The 18,114-nt window shown below is 40.3% G+C and overlaps 1 protein-coding gene across 1 annotated transcript in view; it reads left to right on the forward strand.

Annotated features, from left to right (window-relative positions):
* tshz2 (teashirt zinc finger homeobox 2) overlaps positions 1–17,894 on the forward strand; it is a 55,441-nt gene extending 37,547 nt beyond the window's left edge. The window contains exon 2 of the mRNA XM_008414560.2: positions 14,131–17,894. Coding sequence (XP_008412782.1) covers positions 14,131–17,171 — 3,041 coding nt within the window. The 3' untranslated portion in view covers positions 17,172–17,894. The remainder of the gene's footprint in view (positions 1–14,130) is intronic.
* The last annotated feature ends 220 nt before the right edge of the window (positions 17,895–18,114 follow it).

Consider the following 18,114-nt stretch of genomic DNA (forward strand, 5'->3'; position numbering starts at 1 on the left):
AAGAAGAGAGGGATGGAGGCACAGGGGGGAGGCAAGAGGAGGAGAAGAGGGGAGTCGAGAGAGGGAGAAGACCCGTGTTCACTTTTTAATTAAGGCTCCGTAGTGTAACTCGTCAATGTACATTATTGGAAGAATGAACGTCAATGCCATTGCTTTTTCTCCCCCTCCTTTATCTCTGTCAATGATTCAAAGACATGATTTATGGTTCGTCTCCGTCTTTCAGGATCATCCATCAAGCGCCGACTCTGCCGCAGCGCCACCCGTTGTAAATCATTCTGAAAGCCTGTCACTCATTTCCATTAGCCGTTCCTCTGTCGCTCTGGTCTCCGCCTTCCTCGGCCTCCTTCCCCCCCCACTCCACTCCCCCATTCCTCCCTCCTCTTGCTCTCCTGTCTCCTCCCTCTCGGTGCACAACCTACAGCCACGCGGGGTATCAGTTCCGTTCGGCTGCTTCGTCCGCCTACCTTCTTTTCAATAAATTAACCACTTTTTCCCATGCAATGAATAAAAGGGCTCCGCAGCCTGCTCCTCCTCCATTAAAGCCGAACACCTCAGAAATGTCACGCCGTCGACTTAAAGACTAAATGACGATATAGTGAGAGGTGGAAAATATTTCCTCTCTCCATCAGCAACATTTGACCAGCTTTGGTATGTTTGCAGTGTTACATTAATGCTACACATATGGCCCTCCTGATCCGGTTTTATTGCATTTCCTTTATTGTAGACTTGAGGATAATTTGCCTTTTACGCATTTTATTCTAAAAAGCACTGTGCTCAACTTTAACACGTAATGGAAACATTATTATAGCTGTGATTAGTTCATGTAGTAAAAGCGCCGTTAAGTAGGCAGCGCTGCCATTAACTGCTGTTGGTTTTCCGTAAACTCCACCAGCAGCTTAATTCAGACACCCCAACAATGACTGGAGTCTTTAACCAGTTTTAATAGAAAAAGGTCTCATGAACACAAATAATTGGCTCAATGGAGCGACTGTCAATCTCTCGCGGTGCTTTATGTGCCGGCTCTGGGGAGCCCAATTCACTGGCTGCTTTTTTCATTCTAATCAACATCGAGATATCAACGCGGCGGAATAACCACAAACAGCGGCAGGCCCGTATTTGAGGGGAAACTTTCAACTATTGGGTGCCAACACATTTCACTGTTTGGGCARCCATTGTTCTCCGAATAGCCTGTCAATGTGACAAGGCGCGGCAGGCAAATCCAGAAGTTTGCACTTTTCACAAAAACAGCGGGCCCTAATCATTTCACGGAGGACACTTGACAACAAATTTGCCATTAAAATGAATGTGAAAAAGGGAGGGAAGTGGCTGTTTTGAAGCTTTTCTCCCTCTCTGGCTGCTGCTCGTTTTCTCGTCCCGTTGAGCTCCAGGTTGGGCTGGCTCGCTTTCTCTCCCTTTATGTTTGCCATGAAGCAGCCTTTGGTCCCCCCCCACTGCCACCCTCTAGAAACTGACAGTACCACGCTTCAGCTGCAAGCTCTCACTCTGTAGCTTCATTGTATTTAATGAAGGGAAAAAGTAGCAATCTTGCATAATGAACTTAAAATGTAAAAAAACAAAACAAAAAATAAAATGCTTCTTTTTACTGAAGCTGCATGTTAGAGAAAAGCTTCTGGTGGAGTCCGTCCAGAATCTAATGAAAGATTCGGACCAGAATAGAGCGGGTGGGAAGAGTTAGTGAAATGCAGATTGTTCTAATAGAATACACACATTCTCCTCCAGCTGCACTATCWGATTTATCAGGRCTTGACCTTGATGGAGGGCCCGTGTTGTTTGGGAGGGCCTGCGTTTAGGGTTCATGCAAAGTTTATGATGCAGGGCCTGTGAGCACTGTATATACATCCACAGCTCTCAGGGGGAAACTGAATGCAACACAGCAGAAAGCCAAGGAGGCGGGCCGCTTCATTCGGTACTTTATAATGAAGTAATGAAAGCGCAAACGAGGAAATAAACATTTGAAGGCAGTTAATCAGAATGGYGTAGCTCTGATGCAGAAATGTTTAAGTAGAAACTGAGAAGCGCTTTATTTAGTTTGCATGGAAAACAAACAGCATGCTAGGTGGCTGCAGGCCATCATACCTTTCACTCATAAACAGAGAACAAAGGCATCATGTGTTCATGGCGGTGTTCCTTTAAATGATGGCCCACTTTCTACCCCGCTGTCACGCAAACATTCCTGACTGACATTCAATCAGGGAAATTTGAACCGAAGCAAGATGGTCTTTTATTAGTACCGCCCTGTTTGCTCGACTGGTCAGCTCCAATATGCAAGGCGCTCCTGAGTGGCGTGCAGCGAGATGATGGGTTCACTCTCTGATAAGGGTGAACGAGGGGTAAACTGCTATTCTGCAGAAAGGAACCATCAGACCTCATCATGTCGCTCGTGGAGAGCCGTGTCACAGGCTCTTCAGAAAGCGAGTGACAGAGCGGCGCGCCGCTGCTCCCCTCCCGCTACGGTGGAAGATGCACTGCAGCCGACGCTGTCCTGCTCCTGCTCCTCCAGCTGGAACTTTATCTTCAGGATCATCCATAAACTCCTCCACTGATGTTAAACTCTCCTACGCATTCATCAGATTGTTTAGAAAAATCTCTGCATGTTGGAAAAATGGGACAAATAGGAGACGGACAGGCTGTGTTCATGTTATATTTATTACTGCTCATACAGAACTTCATACACAGCTCATTCAGCAGTCGCTAATTTAAATTATTGACAAGAAAAAATGGCAAAAACAACCATGTTGCTATCATTTTATGCAGATTGTTAGTGGATCTGAAGACATGTGCCTCTGTGAATAGTGTGAAGTTTTAATTGTGGTGCTTAGAGAGACTTTTTTGAAAACTGAACGAAAATTGAATATGAGCATCAGTCTTGAACTATGCCACACATGACCAAATATAAGAGGTGCACTGAGATCTTTTGATATTGAAACATTGCAGTGCTTGAGGACAGCTACCTCAAAAAGTACTATCATTTTGCAGTTAGCATGACTTTGTCAGGCAACATTAGCTTCAACAAAACTCATTACTTTTAAGTTGTTTCTAGCAGAATTTTGGAGTCCTAAAAGAAACAGTCAACATTGACGGACCAATTCTATTTGATCTAAATGCGAAATGAGCACCATAATAATATACTGATGTTGCTAATGGAAGCTAGCTGTATGTCTAATGGCAGCTAACTGGAGCTAGCTAATGATAACAAGTAAAAACTGAAACACTCACTAGTCAGACTAAAACAAAATGTTTACAGGTTAATCATTTTCAGTGTGAAAAAATATATATTTCAGTTGTTTTGTGTTTGTTTGTTGACACTACGTGAAAGTTAGCATTTCATTAGCATAGCCAGTAAAGGATTTTTGGAGGGTTTTTTTTGTTTGTTTTTTCCAGAACAGACCTGCATACGATCTTCCCAAAATGTAGAGAACTCAGTCTGATCAAACCTGAACAATTATGCTTTAAGCAGAAATATGTTAAATAACATGGTAAGGAAACATTTTATATGGGAAGTGCTAAATTGGTTATCTTAGTTTGCGTAAGGATATTGTTATCCTCTTCTGATGGACTCAGTTGTGTTTAATGCTGAGCCATCAAAGCAGGGTTATTGTATAAAAATAATTTGGACTCATAATTTATGTTTTGAAGGCTTCAGTAGTGGTACTTTTGATAAACCATGGCGATTAATAATTTGAAAAATCCTTGATTTCCATGGGTAATTAAAATTACTTATAATTTTTCCTGAAGAAGAAATAAGATTTATGAGGAGATCTTATTGCATTACAACATCACAATTTACTTCAAACGAGCGGTTATTACTGCTGCCACACGTTAACAAAATCCAGTTTATTTGTGAAAACAAAGACGAAGAATTTTTGAGTTTTAATTTTCCCGCCGTCACCAATTTATATTCCCATTTCATACCCGTATGACTACATTTTTTTCCATCTTTTTCTCATTTACTACATAAAAAAGAAGAAAAAAAGAAGCATTTTTCACCTTTTAATGAGACGCGATCAAACCAGAAATTACTTCAGACAAACTCCTGCCCTTAGATGTTATTTATTGTAGTTGCACAACTTCCTAGACTTACAAGTCTTTATGTTCAGATTATTCAATATACATTTTAAATCCTTGCTTGCTGTCAAAGCGACTTTGAATTGTCTCTCACATTGATACATCGTATTTTATACTTGGAAACGTTAAAAATTCTAAAAATACAAAATCAAGATGGCACAGTTTGACTAGAATTTATTTTCAAAAGTACATTGTAACTCTTAACTACAGATTTAGACATATGTAGCTAAAGACCTTCCTCTCATTAGTCCAATCAAACGATGAAACTAGTCTATTTCACTGGGTGGGACTGTTGGACATATTTTTCTCTTTCTCCCCTGAAAAGACTCTTTTTGTTGCTGGGCTACACCAGGTAGCAGCATGCAATGTGTGCCAGCAGTGGCAAGTTTAAAATGATGACTTAGGTGCTGGAGTGCAGATCGCCGTGCTCTCCCACCGCTCACTTCCAATTAGACTGAGGGGCCGACTGATGGGTGCAGAAGCTTCTAGCAGGCATCAAAAGGAGCAGCGTCGCTCGCTGACATCACGGAGTGAAGGAGCACCTGGAGTGGAGGTGCTGCAGCCTGGTGTGGCTCACTTAATACCACCGTTAGCTCCCGTTCAGCATGCACAGGCAGGCTTTTAGAAACCAACAGAAAATGCTCCACAGTAACCGAAAGTAAGCACGCCTAATGTTAATGTGTTAATTGTGTATTCCAGGGTTCTCCGTGTTTTTAGTTAACAGAGTGCTGGTTGTGAAAACACTTTTGATTAATTGCCATAATTATTGTGATCATTTTTGCCCAAATGAACAGCCAGATGGCAGGATATGGTGTCATATTTGCGATCCTATCTTATTAATCTGGCTCGGGGTCCATCTGAGCACATTGTGCCATTTGTTGTGTTCACAATCTGTCCTCAAGTTGTCCATTTCTTTTTCTGTTTTTTTTTTTTTTTCTCCAAGCTGCGACTTTTCATTTGATTATATTAGTCTATTAAATATTAAAGTTGAGGGTGGGTGAAAGCGAGGCATTTATCTGCATGAATAGCTTGTGTTTAGTGAAGTACGTAATGCGCTTTAAGTAACATCTCCTTCATGCATACAAAAATTAACTGAGAGTTGTTTCCATCTCGTGGTTTTGTACTCAGAGCTTTAAAAAGATCCAACAAAACCACTTTCCGGATGCTCGTGGCTGCTTTTAAACCCACTTCATATTATCTAATCCTTCTTTTTGTTTTTTATTTTCTCCCAGAATACATACTAGTGTGCTGTTAGAATACAACAAGAGGTTAGGGTTAGAGTTACAGTTACAGTTTGTCTGCTCTGTATTGAGGTTTATGTGTTAGAAAATAATACTCGTGAGATCTTATGACACACTCATGTTTAAGAGCAAGTCAAAAACTCTCTCTCTGTTCGTTATATCAATTAACCCCCAAACACATTTTGTCAAAGGGTGCATTCTGAGTTTGATGGTTCTGTCGACGCACCGCAGTGTCCTTGGGCTCAGAGTGCCTTCTGCCTGACAGGGAACAATCCAGAGAGGTGTTTGTAGATCCTTAAAGATGGCTGCGGGGCTCCAAATTAGGTCTTCACCATTTCTCATGTGATTCGGTTCAGACTTAACTTCAGACATGTCATCAAGGCAATCATCTGGATGTCTGACAATGCATGCATTTGATCGTGACGCACGCTTCTTGCAGAGTTAGTCAGATATCACTGTCAAATATTTAAACCTGGTGGCATGTGATTCTCATTCTAATGATAGCTCACGGAAGAAATCACATCAGGGTGACTTGATTGTTTTTTTGTTGTTTGGATCTTTATTTTTTGGGAAGCATGCCATCCTGTTTTCAGTGTTGCAAGCGCGGAAAAGTTTGTTGGGAATAATTTTTTTGCACACTGAGTACTTTTTGACTGACATTTCACACCTATTTATAACGGCAGATGAGCGCTGTGACTAAGAGTTTCAGAACGTACAGGCACAATTAGCTGGCTCTATAATTTACACGAGAAAGAAGAAACACAATCTTAGATTTTCTGAGACAGCCTGGAGACTGACCTGTGTTGTTAGTGTGTGTTCTGCCCATCCAGCAGGCCTCCTTTTCTCTCTCTCTCTCCTCTATTTCTTTCTTTTTCTTTTTTTTTTCTCCCTCTCTCATGGCATAAATCCGGGAGATGAAAATGTCATGGAGCAGGTTCATTTTGCAAAGAGGTTTTGATTGCCATGCTCGTGTAATTGATTGTTCCAAGGACAGGGGGAAATCTAGAAATGTCATAACAGTCCTGCTTAGGTTGGTCCCACCGCTAGGCAATCAATGAGAAGTAAAAAGAGATATTGATTTGCGAGCAGCAAAAACTGTAGCTTGAGACAAGTGGAGAGCGGTGGGGAAAGTGGCACAGACGTGCAGACCTGTCACCGGCACCTATGAATTACCCAATCTTCTCTGAAGATAGTGTTACCTCGGATGCTTACGGAGTCCTGCGATGGGGATTGAAGCTGTCCGTTAGCCACGCTCGTCACAGTGCTAACTCTCTGAGGCTCGCCAGATTAATGAAGGAAATGTTGACCTTCCAGTGGCTGCATGTTGATGTTCTCACCATTACAAAAGTTTCTCCTGACGTTGGAACCGCTCTTTCACAGCTGTCATTCGTACTTATTGACAGGCTTGTTAAAGATGTGTAAAAAGCCTTAAAATAGAATCACACAAGCTGAAAATGTTAGAAGGGTTCAACCRTTAGTTAAAGTTGATTTGAAAAGGAAATGCAACTGAAGTATTCATTTAGTTTGTACTTTTAAAAACACCTTAAATTTAAATCCATCATTTATTGCAGTAGCGTAATTTCATAATTAAAATTTTGGGGAAACAATCTTCAATTTATTTACTGGTTTTCAAACAGCACAATACAAAAACACTTTATGCAATTCAAAGAAAGTAAGTGTGATTGGATTTATTTTAAAAAATTCATAGTCCACTGTCTTAACCCTCCTGTGGTCTTTAGACATGGGGTTATTTGACCCCACAAGTTTCTTATGCCTACCCCWCATGCGCTTTATGAGTTTTTCTTCTGTGTGGTTTCGGGAACTGACGGTCTGACAGGAAAAGCCTGTCTGCCTGTTCTCCTGAGGACCGCTGTGTTAAGAATACAGGAGGGTTAAAGTGATCAGTCTGGACTCTATTATGGCCTCTTAAAATTGGAAAACACAAGAAAACATGCCATACAAATAAGGTTTCTGAGGATTAACCTTCACAAATCAGGAAATGGATAGAAAAATCTAGCATATTTTACAGTCGGAGCCAATATTAAGAAGTTTATTTTAAAAAATGAATTATTATAAGTTTATCTTCTCACTACAGAGTGAGCAGGATGATAAGGACAGCATTGCTTAATAACATCTATTAGACGTTATCTGGCTGCCAAATGGTTGCTTGGGATGCATCCCAGGAAAAATCCGTTTGTGTCCTACCATTACAAATGTAAATGTATAGTTTGCCAAATTCAACTGGGATTTCAATTTCTTTAGTGTAGGATGATGACTGGGCTTCAAAGGAACAAAAACGCAGAGTAAGCCTGATGGAAAGCAAAACGTTCAGTATTAATCATGTTAGARKAACTGTAATGTGGCTCGTTTCTATACCAACAGCTGTGGGAATCTTGGTAGAGTGAATGACACCTTCAACTGTCTGAAAACTGAGAATAGATCTATTTTACGTCTTTCAGTAGGATGATAATCCAAACCACATGGCCAGATTAACAGAAATATTTCATCAGACACAGATTTGGCATTCCTTCATAGCYTTTCCTAGGCTAGACCTAAGTCCAGCAGAAAACTTGTGGCATGAGCTGAAGARAAGTGGGTAGGACCCAGAACTCTCGGCAGCCATTAGAGATTTTACAAAGAATAATAGTCAAAGATCCATCTTTCCATTTTGCTCCAATATTGTGAAATGTTGACAAGGGAGTCAATGTGTTAAATATAGAAGTTCCAATAGGTGATGATTTTCATGTAAAAATAGATCCCCAATGCATATGAATGTACTCAAATTAAAGGTTGCATTTTATTTCTTTTTTTTTCAGTCTGAGTTTTAGTTTCTGTAATTAAAGATTACAAAATTTATTGAAAGCTTTGTATGCATCTCTGCCATGRAGTACCAATAAGTGTCGAGGGAGCTCTACACTAGAAACCCTTCAAATACTCTCACTGGAAAGGATAGGAGATTGTATTCTATGAAGATACTAATGCTTTACACTTGAGGTATAAATATGTTGTCATGTAAGCCTTTTAGCACCAGTCCAGTTGGAAATGCAGCCATGAATCTGTAATTTTTATGCGGCTAGCTGGTCTCTCTGGATGTAGAGAAAAAGTCTTTTGGCCCAGAATCAGGCCGCTGCTTCTGTAAATCCAGGCCTCTCCATGCCAAGAGTCTGTTCTAACGGATAAAGGTTATAAACACTTCAGCCGTCTGATTTACGATCGACACCTCAGGTTTTTTGACCTTTGCATATCTCTGTCTGAAGATATAAATTTGTCGTGACACAGATTGGAGGCTTTACAGCAGTTTATGACATGCTAAATCTCAGGCAAGCATGCCAGCCTCTTGTTTTCTATGGCCGGTCAGGCGAGGAGTTGTCTTACTTGGCTTTGTTTTCAAAGCAGGCATTTCCTTCTCTTTATTTTTGGCAGAAATATAAAAATACCGGCTGTTGACTTTTATTTTATCAGATCGTGCATGAATTCTTTGATCAATGCTGCTTTGTGACCCTCATTGGTTGTTTCCTCGCTATATTCAGCAATGATCTTAGGTCGGTGATCTTTGTCACTGTCTTTGAGTCTGCTCTCGTGTTTTTGAGCAGTGCAACTGGGACTTGCTGCAGCGCCGTAGTAGATCAAACGCTGGCAAAGCACTGTTAGAAACAGAGCAGGAAGCAGAGTTAGGCATGCAGCTTTCTCGGAGCAATCCCTTCCAGAAGGTTAATTGGTGCCTCTGGATGTCTGCTGCTTAGGGCATCTGATAGAAAGGCACAGAACAGCAGGAAGGGCAGCTGCTAATCTCTGTCAATTCCACTCTCACATACCAAGAATAGGACAAACATACATATTAATATCAATAAAAGTTCAYGTGACTAGCCAGGAAAAGAAAACCTCTCTTTTGTATGTTGCACTTTTACTTTGCTTTACTTTGGCTTTTGCAGTGCTCTGCAAATATATTTACTAGGGGTGGGCAATATGGACTTAAAGTTTTATCATGATATTTGGCGGTACCATTGTGATAATGATAAAAGTGATGATAAGAGCAATTTATTATCTCCTTTTTAGGTAAATGTACAACTGTGACTGTGTGTTACAGCAATTATAGAACCACAAACATAAATAATGCTTGAAAATGATACCTATTTGTACCATGCTTCTTTAAGGCACCAGTCACGTAAAGAAGTGTGGTTTGTATCACTAAGCTACTGTACTTTTAAATTTATTGATATTTATGAAATCTTTTATTGACGAAAATAGTAAAACTATCAATCCTGACAATAAGAACATCTTGGGAGGATTTAAATTGTATTAATTAGAATTTATTGTGACGATGAATCAAAACTCGTATCATGATGAGAAACGTATCACGATAACTGATAAACAATACAATAAATGCCCAGCCCTACAGTTTACTCATTTTGTTACAACTACAAACTTGTACCTCTGATGTAACTAACTGCCATTTTATGTGAGGCATTTTACATGAGAGATTTGTTGAAGAACATTAATGAACAGTTTTATGAAGACCAAGGAATAAAGAAATTTGTAATTGCACACATGGTGCCAAAATGTGCCAAAACAACACATTTGGAAGGTTTTTCTGGACTTTTATCAACCAATACCTTTCCTAAATGTCTATGCCTAATTTTTTGGCATGGAATTTGGTACAGTAAATGATCAGAGCCTGTACTGTGGATTCCTAGAGGTACTGATTGAAACTGCATACCTTCAACGAAAATATAAATCACATTAAATTTCTTTTTGCCGTATTTATGTGGTGTCACTCAGTAATAGAAATGTTGACGTTGTTTCAAAAATCTTCAAAAAAAAAAGAATAATTGGGAACAAGTAGCAAATTGCACATCTTTTTTTAAATCTTTATTTTTTGTTACAACAGTCAAACCCTTCCAATAATTTCTCACCACCTTTTTGCACATTTTCTCTGCCATAACCCTAATATTTACCTCCTTCTGCAAAAATCTCAACATTATTTCCAGTAAAAGAAGAAAGTTGGTAAAATTGGAAGATTACTTTGGGCCAAAATCTGGGAAGAGTATGAATAATTTTAGACCTAAAATACAGTTTCTGATTTGATGAATCATAAACTGCTAAACATCAAACACTGCACATCTAACTAGATAGTGGCAGCATCATGCTATGGGGGTGCAGGCCAGAGTCAAGTAGTTAAATGCAGGACAATCCTAGAAGAAAACATGTTAATGATTGTATAAAACTTGACACAAGAGACAAAGGAGCACAGTCCAGCAGGACAGTCATGAATGTACAACAGAAAGTTGTAGATCAAAACTTTTGATTTGTTAGAATGGCCTAGTTAAAGCGGGGACCTAAGAAGAATCACAGTTTCTCTCCAAAGCATCTTGTTTAAACAACCTTTTTTTTTCCCTAAAATCATAATATTTTCATTCCATTTAATTTTTATGTCACAAAAAAACAATTAAATGCAAGCATATTTGTAATTCTGACTTGACAGCATGTAAAAAGACTTTTATTATACAGTTTTGCAAGGCCCTGTATTTCTAACTCTTTCATCCAGAAGATGGGCATAAGAAAAGAGCCACCAGCGTACGGGATGTCCTCCCCTCTTTTGGTGAACATTCCCAGCAGTCTTTCACTTTTAGGGCTAACTTTGAAGAGGGAGGACATCAACCTGGAGCTTGTCACAGCCATTTCTGTTCTCCTTCACTGTGAATACTATATATAAGATTATAAATAAAACATATATCTGTGCTCTTGACAACTCTCTCCCTTAGCATCAAGGGTGTTTTGGGCTCCATCCCTGATCTCATCCAGCCAATCAAAACAACCCTTTGCAGTTGAGCAAGGTCACAGCGCATCTATGCTTATGAGTGTGTGTGTGTGCGTGTGTGTGTGTGTGTGTGTGTGTGCTTACACGCTCTCGTTCCCTGGGCCTCAGTTGGCCCATGTTTGTTTTTGAAAGTCCGAATCCCATCTCCATCTTCATCCATTAGCCGGCAACCAGTTCATCTCCAGGGTTTCTCTCGAGGCACTTGTGAAATATTGATACAGGGGAAAAAAGTCTTATTTTCAGCGTGATGGAGACGTTCTATGGGCTGCCCGGTGCGGGACGCCTGAGTGCTCGGCTGCAGCCATTCCCTCTGCGGACAGTCTTCTATTCAGCTGAGAAATATTAACCACATGAAATGCATAAGTGCCTGGACAGGGCTGTTATGTCCTATTCATATTTAACACCCAGCACATCTGCCATGCCTCTCCTAAAATGCCCGTTTTTCCTGCATGGCCGTGAGGTGGAAAGTATCTCAAAAGATGTGCGACAGTCCTGACAAACTGCATTTTTTTGCAGATGTCATTAAGAGATACTCTGCTATTTAAAAAAAAACTTCTATTTTTTTGTTGTCAAAACTTAGTTGTTGCAGAACATTAAACTAGTTTTACTATTATATTTTTGTATTTTCTCTTTCAGGGCATGTTGCTCACATTATGTTTATAATTGGCAATAGATTTTCAGACAAATGCAAAATTTCTCACCCAAACCAGATGGGATGTAGGTGGAAAAGTAATTGCCCTTTTGTTAAATCATGAATTTACTGTCAATAACTAAACTGTCTTGAATCATCTTCCCTACCCATCAAAGCCTTGTTCCTGGCAGACCGGTAGAATCAAGAAATTCTTTAAATAGCACTTGTCTAACAACTTGAAGGAGGCTAAATAATTTCCAAAAGCAACACAAACTAAAGATATTCAACCAAAAATTAAAACGAAGTCATTTGCATTTCAGTTAGAAAGGGATTTATACAACCATTGCTGAGGCTTTGGGACTCATGAGCCAAAGTGAGAATCATTATCCACTATTTTCATAAATTCATTAAGGTATAACATTTAAATACAAGTTAGACGCTCTAATATGATCTTAAACACGCTTGAAAATATTTCAGTTTACCTGAAATAAAACAACAAACCTTTTCCACAGCAATGTAAAACACTCATTGGAAATTCTTGATCTTATTAGGCTTTCGATTCTGTTTTTACATAGTTTTTCCATTAATAAATGGAATTATTGACTGTTTATTTGCCTTTGTTTTTCTTGTCTGGTTTTTGTGTGCAGTGGAAGTATATTGGTGTGATTATAAAATTCATTTAGTAATCTTAAACATTTAAGCACAACAAAAAGGAAAAATAAGAATTTTTTAAGAGAGTTCATACATTTTTACAGAGCTGCGGTATAGTGTTATCAGGGATATCATTGACAGGGGCTATCAGTGGCTAAATTTCAAGTAATCTAAACATGTAATGAGAGAAAAATGTTGTTTTAATTCATATGAAGCCAACGCTGCAGCTGCAGGAAATTCCTGCAGTGCTGAGTCAGAGCCTCCATTAATTGGATGATGGGAAATGTGTCAATTAGAAATTCTGTTGTTTAATTATCTGTTAATTGAAGCAATAATGTTTGTGCTCCAAGAGTTGGGGGAACAAACATATGAATAATGAAAGAAGTAATTGCTTTTTATGAGACTGTCAGGGAAAAAATAATGACGTGACAGATTGCCAGTTATCTTCGGAAATTTTGTACAATGCTCTCTGATAACTGAATCAGCTTCTCAACAAGCTTTTCCGCATCAACAACATATTTAAATTTTCACTGTCAACAAAATATGAAGATCTTGTATTTGTAGCAGAACATGAATTACTGTTTTTCTCCTTTTGTTCATGCAGGCCTATTAGGTTATTTCTGGACTGATGCTGAACATTAGAATAACTCGGCTCGTGTAAATCCATTCCTCACACGTAGCTTCAGGGAGGATGAGATGTTTCCCAGAACAGAAGGCTCGCATTTCCATTGCAGTTTTGAGGCATCCATAATCACAGTGGAATAGGTCATTTGCAATAACACTTAACAGGCCCCAGAAGAATCAATTTCCTTTTGTCACTCAGTAGCCAATGATTGTTGTAAACATCTCAACTTGAGGCCAGGAAACCCTTGGACACAGCATTAAGTCAATGGCGGGTCGTGAATCAAATGGTGCTGTTACAGCAGCAGCAGTCTGTTAGTAAGAGCATTATGTTAAGCTATGCTCTCCTAGCTTCCCCAAGCACAAAGCATCTAACGTCATAATGTCTTCAATGGCTACTTACATGATACTCCACAGAATGTTTAAATGTTCAGCAACTTCTACGCCAGTGATAAAGATGTATAAAAAGTCTAGAAACAACATATTTTGCACTGAATATTTCAGAAAAATATTTTATTTGAGAACATTGCTCTGTATGAAAACCGTCCCATATTAAAAAAAACATATTTTCTAAAAATTCTTGGCATCTTACTAACAATTACTTAAATAAAACAGAATAAATAAAACTTTTGTCTTTTTTTTTCAACAAATCAAAGTGTTTGGGAACTGCTAGGTAGTAATCCATGACTTCCATTGAATGGGAACCTGTTTTTACCCATGTTCATTTAAGAAAAGGATGGTAACGTCAGTAAAATAAAACTGACAAATTAAAAGATGAACATGTGGAAAGCACCACTTTTTTGTATAGTGGAGACTACTGATGCTGTGGGCCTGTTTTCTTCCAATTGCCCTTCTGAACCTAATTACAATGCCTGGCATCATGGAGTCAAGACATTTTAAGTAAAACTGAAAATGTGTTGCAACCGTGTCTTTCAACAGTATAATGATCAAATATAAAACCAAGGACTAAAAGCTAAATAGGGCGCTGTTGCACACTAAAAATCTCAGCATAAATTAGATTTTGTGAGGTAAACATTGTATTTTAATGCACATTTTCTTTGTCCTTTTATCTTTTTTTTCAGTGTACGAACCAGATGAAGATGCTCCTCTCCAGGAGTCCATTCCAGAAGAGGATGGTGAGACTGAAGCTCAAACCGAAGAAGAATGCTCAGAGAAGACTAGCCCCAAGGCATGTGAGGACAGAGAGTTGGACAACAAGAGTACCAACACCTACAGCAACCAGAACTCCCCCATTAGCGTGCTTTCCAATCAGGAGTTGGAGCTGGAGTCTCGTCTCAGCGACAGCAGCGACAGACTCTCAGACTTTAAAACGTCTTCGCCGCCAGAGAGCCAGAGGGATGAAGAAAGTCGTGGTTCGAAACACAAAGAGGAGTCAGGCAGCAGCTTGGAGAAGATGAGAGCAGCCTATGCAAACTTTCTGTCAGATTCYTACTGGACAGGAATTGGTGTAGACTTAAAAGTGGGCAAAAATACCAGCAAAGCCAACTGCGACAGCACCAATGGGAGTAGCAAGAATGAGTTTGACTGGCACCAGGAYGCGCTCTCCAAGACCTTGCAGCAGACGCTTTCACCGAAACCCGCATCCAAGCCCAACCTGTTCAGTTCCGTTCACCTTTATAGGCAAACCACCAAACCTTGTGGCTCAGTGTTCACAGGAGCCAGCCGCTTCCGCTGCAAGGACTGCAGCGCTGCATATGACACACTGGTGGAGCTCACTGTCCACATGAACAAGACCGGACACTACCAAGATAATAACCACAGCAAGCAGAGCAACTCCTCAGCCTCATCCTCTAAATCTAGAAAGCGAAATTTGCAAGACATGGAAGGGAAGGAGGATGCACAGAAAGTTTTAAAATGCATGTTTTGCGGCCATTCTTTTGACTCGCTGCAGGATCTAAGTGTGCATATGATTAAAACTAAGCATTACCAAAAAGTGCCTTTAAAAGAGCCAATTCCAGTGATTACACCCAAACTGCTGCCGCCAGCGAAGAAACGGGTGTTTGAAACAACAAGGCCCTGCTCTCCAGACTCCACCACTGGGGCATCTGGCTACTCTGAGGCACAGCGGGCCGCCACGCTTTCAAACGCCAACAACAATCGCTATGGATATCAGAATGGAGCCAGCTACACATGGCAGTTTGAGACATGTAAGTCTCAAATTCTCAAATGTATGGAGTGTGGAAGCTCTCATGACACACTTCAGCAGCTCACCACGCACATGATGGTCACTGGGCACTTCATCAAAGTCACAAACTCTGCATCTAAAAAGGGCAAACAGCTAGCCCTTGACCCACTGGCTGTGGAGAAGATCCAGGGCGTAGCTGAGCCTGCAGCCAGCGACACTGAAGGAGAAAAGGTRTCGCCGAAAAACCTCTCCCCAGGAAGCAGTGAGAAGGATAGCCAGGGGGAAGGAACGTCAGACAAAATGGAAGAAACTGAAACAAAAGATGACAAGCAGGAGAATGAGGATCAAAAAGAGAGCAATGGAGTCTTTAAGTACCCCTATCTTCGTGAGGAAGACCTTGAACAAGAGTCAGGTGGAGGAGGGGACATCCTAAAATCTTTAGCCAATACTGTGGCCTCCGCTATCAATAAAGCTCAGACAGGGACACCAAGCTGGAGTGCCTACCCGAGCATCCATGCTGCCTATCAGCTCTCTGGCATCATCAAAAACACCCCTCTCTCTGCATCTCCCCCTGCACAGCTAAAGCAGACATTTAACCACAAGCTGAGGCCGATTGCCCCAAAGGGGAAACTGTACCACAGCGCTTTGGGAGTTGAGCTTCCCCAGGGACTGCATCAAAACGTGGACATCAAAAAAGAAAAGGTTGGCATTAGCGATGGTAAAGAAAGTCAGAATATTAAGTTTGATCTGCTGGAGAATGATGACAGCGATTGTCAGGATGACTCCTCTTCCTCTTCAAAGCTCGATGCAGACTGCATGAATGAAGGAAGTGAAGCGATCAAAGGGAAGTTGAGCCCAGATTTCTCTGACAGAGGCAAGACGCCGAGCCCCGCTGCCAGCAACGGACGCAGCACTACATCAGAGCCTCTCAGTGACACTCCAGATATGCTTGGCATAAACCCTCTTAGTGCTTTACAGTCAGTTCTGAACAATCATCTGGGTAAAGCAAATAAACCCAATAACTCCAGAGCAGATAAACTATCTGCACACGCCCAGTCAATTTTTGCTGAGTTTAACCGAGGCAATGAGAAGCCGCCTTTAATGCTCGGAAGTCCTATAAGAAACAGACCTGATAAGACTTTCCTCATGGCTAATGACGACCAACCAATAGATCTGACTAAATCTAAGCACAGCAAGGCGAGCACCTTGCTGCTAGGGCCTTCTACACCTATGCCACAGAAATACGCTCTGTCTGACATTGCTGACATGGTTAAGGTTCTTCCAAAAGCCACAACACCAAAACCATCCTTACCGTCAAGGATTCCAACCATGAAGTTGGAGTCGGACGTCAGACGCTTTGAGGACGTGTCTGCTGAGGTTTACTCCGTCCACAAACGCAAGGGCAGGCAGTCGAACTGGAATCCTCGCCATCTTCTCATCCTGCAAGCTCAGTTTGCCTCCAGCCTCTTCCAAACATCTGAGGGGAAGTATTTGCTYTCAGATCTTGGCCCTCAGGAACGGATGCACATCTCCAAGTTCACTGGGTTGTCGATGACCACCATCAGCCACTGGCTGGCGAATGTAAAGTACCAGCTGAGGAAAACAGGAGGAACCAAGTTCCTGAAGAATATGGACACTGGCCATCCGGTCTTCTACTGCAATGACTGTGCTTCCCAGTTTAGGTCGCCAACCATGTTCATTTCCCATCTAGAATCCCATCTGGGTTTCCAAATCAAAGACATGTGCAAAATGCCGGTAGAGCACCAGACAAAGGTGGAGGAGCCAGAAATGCTGAAGGCCCTCAGCATCAGAGCCACCGACTCTCTGGTGTCAGAGGAAGACATTGACTCAAAGTTTAAATGTAAGCTCTGCTGTCGGACATTTGCGAGCAATCATGCAGTCAAGCTCCATTTGAGTAAAACTCACAGCAAGTCCCCTGATAACCATTCACAATATGTGGAAATGGACAAGGAGTAATGTTTTATATGGATATTCTAACTTTTATCCTTTTCTTCCTTTTTCATTTTATTACACGGGTCAGATATTTCAACCATTTTTCAATTAGCGTTGTATAGTGTGCATCAACATGACTTTCAGAAAGAAAAAAAACCTCATGGAGTTCAGCAGAGACACACTGGTTAGACGTTGTGTGAGGAAACACTAAGATACTTTTGCACCCAGCTCAAATGCACCACCAGTAATGAAATGTATTACTGCTTGAAGAAACATAATTGCTGATGTTTGCATGCAATAGCCCTGGCTATGACTACTATTTATTTGTATATGTCAAGTTTCAATTGTATTTTAAAGTAAAAAAAATAATAATAATGAGCTAATTGAACTACTTGTACAACCTCTGTGATACAATGCATCTGGACAGATGTGCAGCTTTTGAAGCAGGTAGCYTGARAAATGATAACACACATGCAGAACTGTACAGTATATCGCTATGTAAAGATGTTTCGTGCTGCAATGATAGAAGACGATAAAAAGCACTTTAATAAATGTTTAATCACCAGTTTAGACACGGATTATGTACATTTCTCTAAAATGATTAGACTGTTTGGAAGCAAGGACATTTCACATGTAAATATATTTTAGGAAAACATAAAAAGTCAGTTTCATGCAACAATGAGAACAACATGACACCTGTGATTACCTGCACCTTTTTTTACTTATTCAAATAAAGAGTTAACATTTGATAATGGCTTGTATTTGTGTTTTGTGAATGGGATTTTTTTTTTTACACATTTTTTCAGCTGACATGGAAGTTTCTGTATAGATTTGATCAGTAATAAAAACATAGGTGTACACAGTACAGAAAAATCTAAATTTATAGCAACGTCCTACTGGTTACTGTTACAGAAACAAGAAAAAAAACAACAACTTTTTTTCAAAAGTGAACAGAACAAACGTGTAT

This window comes from Poecilia reticulata, linkage group LG7 (genome assembly GCF_000633615.1).
Source record: "Poecilia reticulata strain Guanapo linkage group LG7, Guppy_female_1.0+MT, whole genome shotgun sequence".
NCBI classification, from domain to species: Eukaryota; Metazoa; Chordata; class Actinopteri; order Cyprinodontiformes; family Poeciliidae; genus Poecilia; species Poecilia reticulata.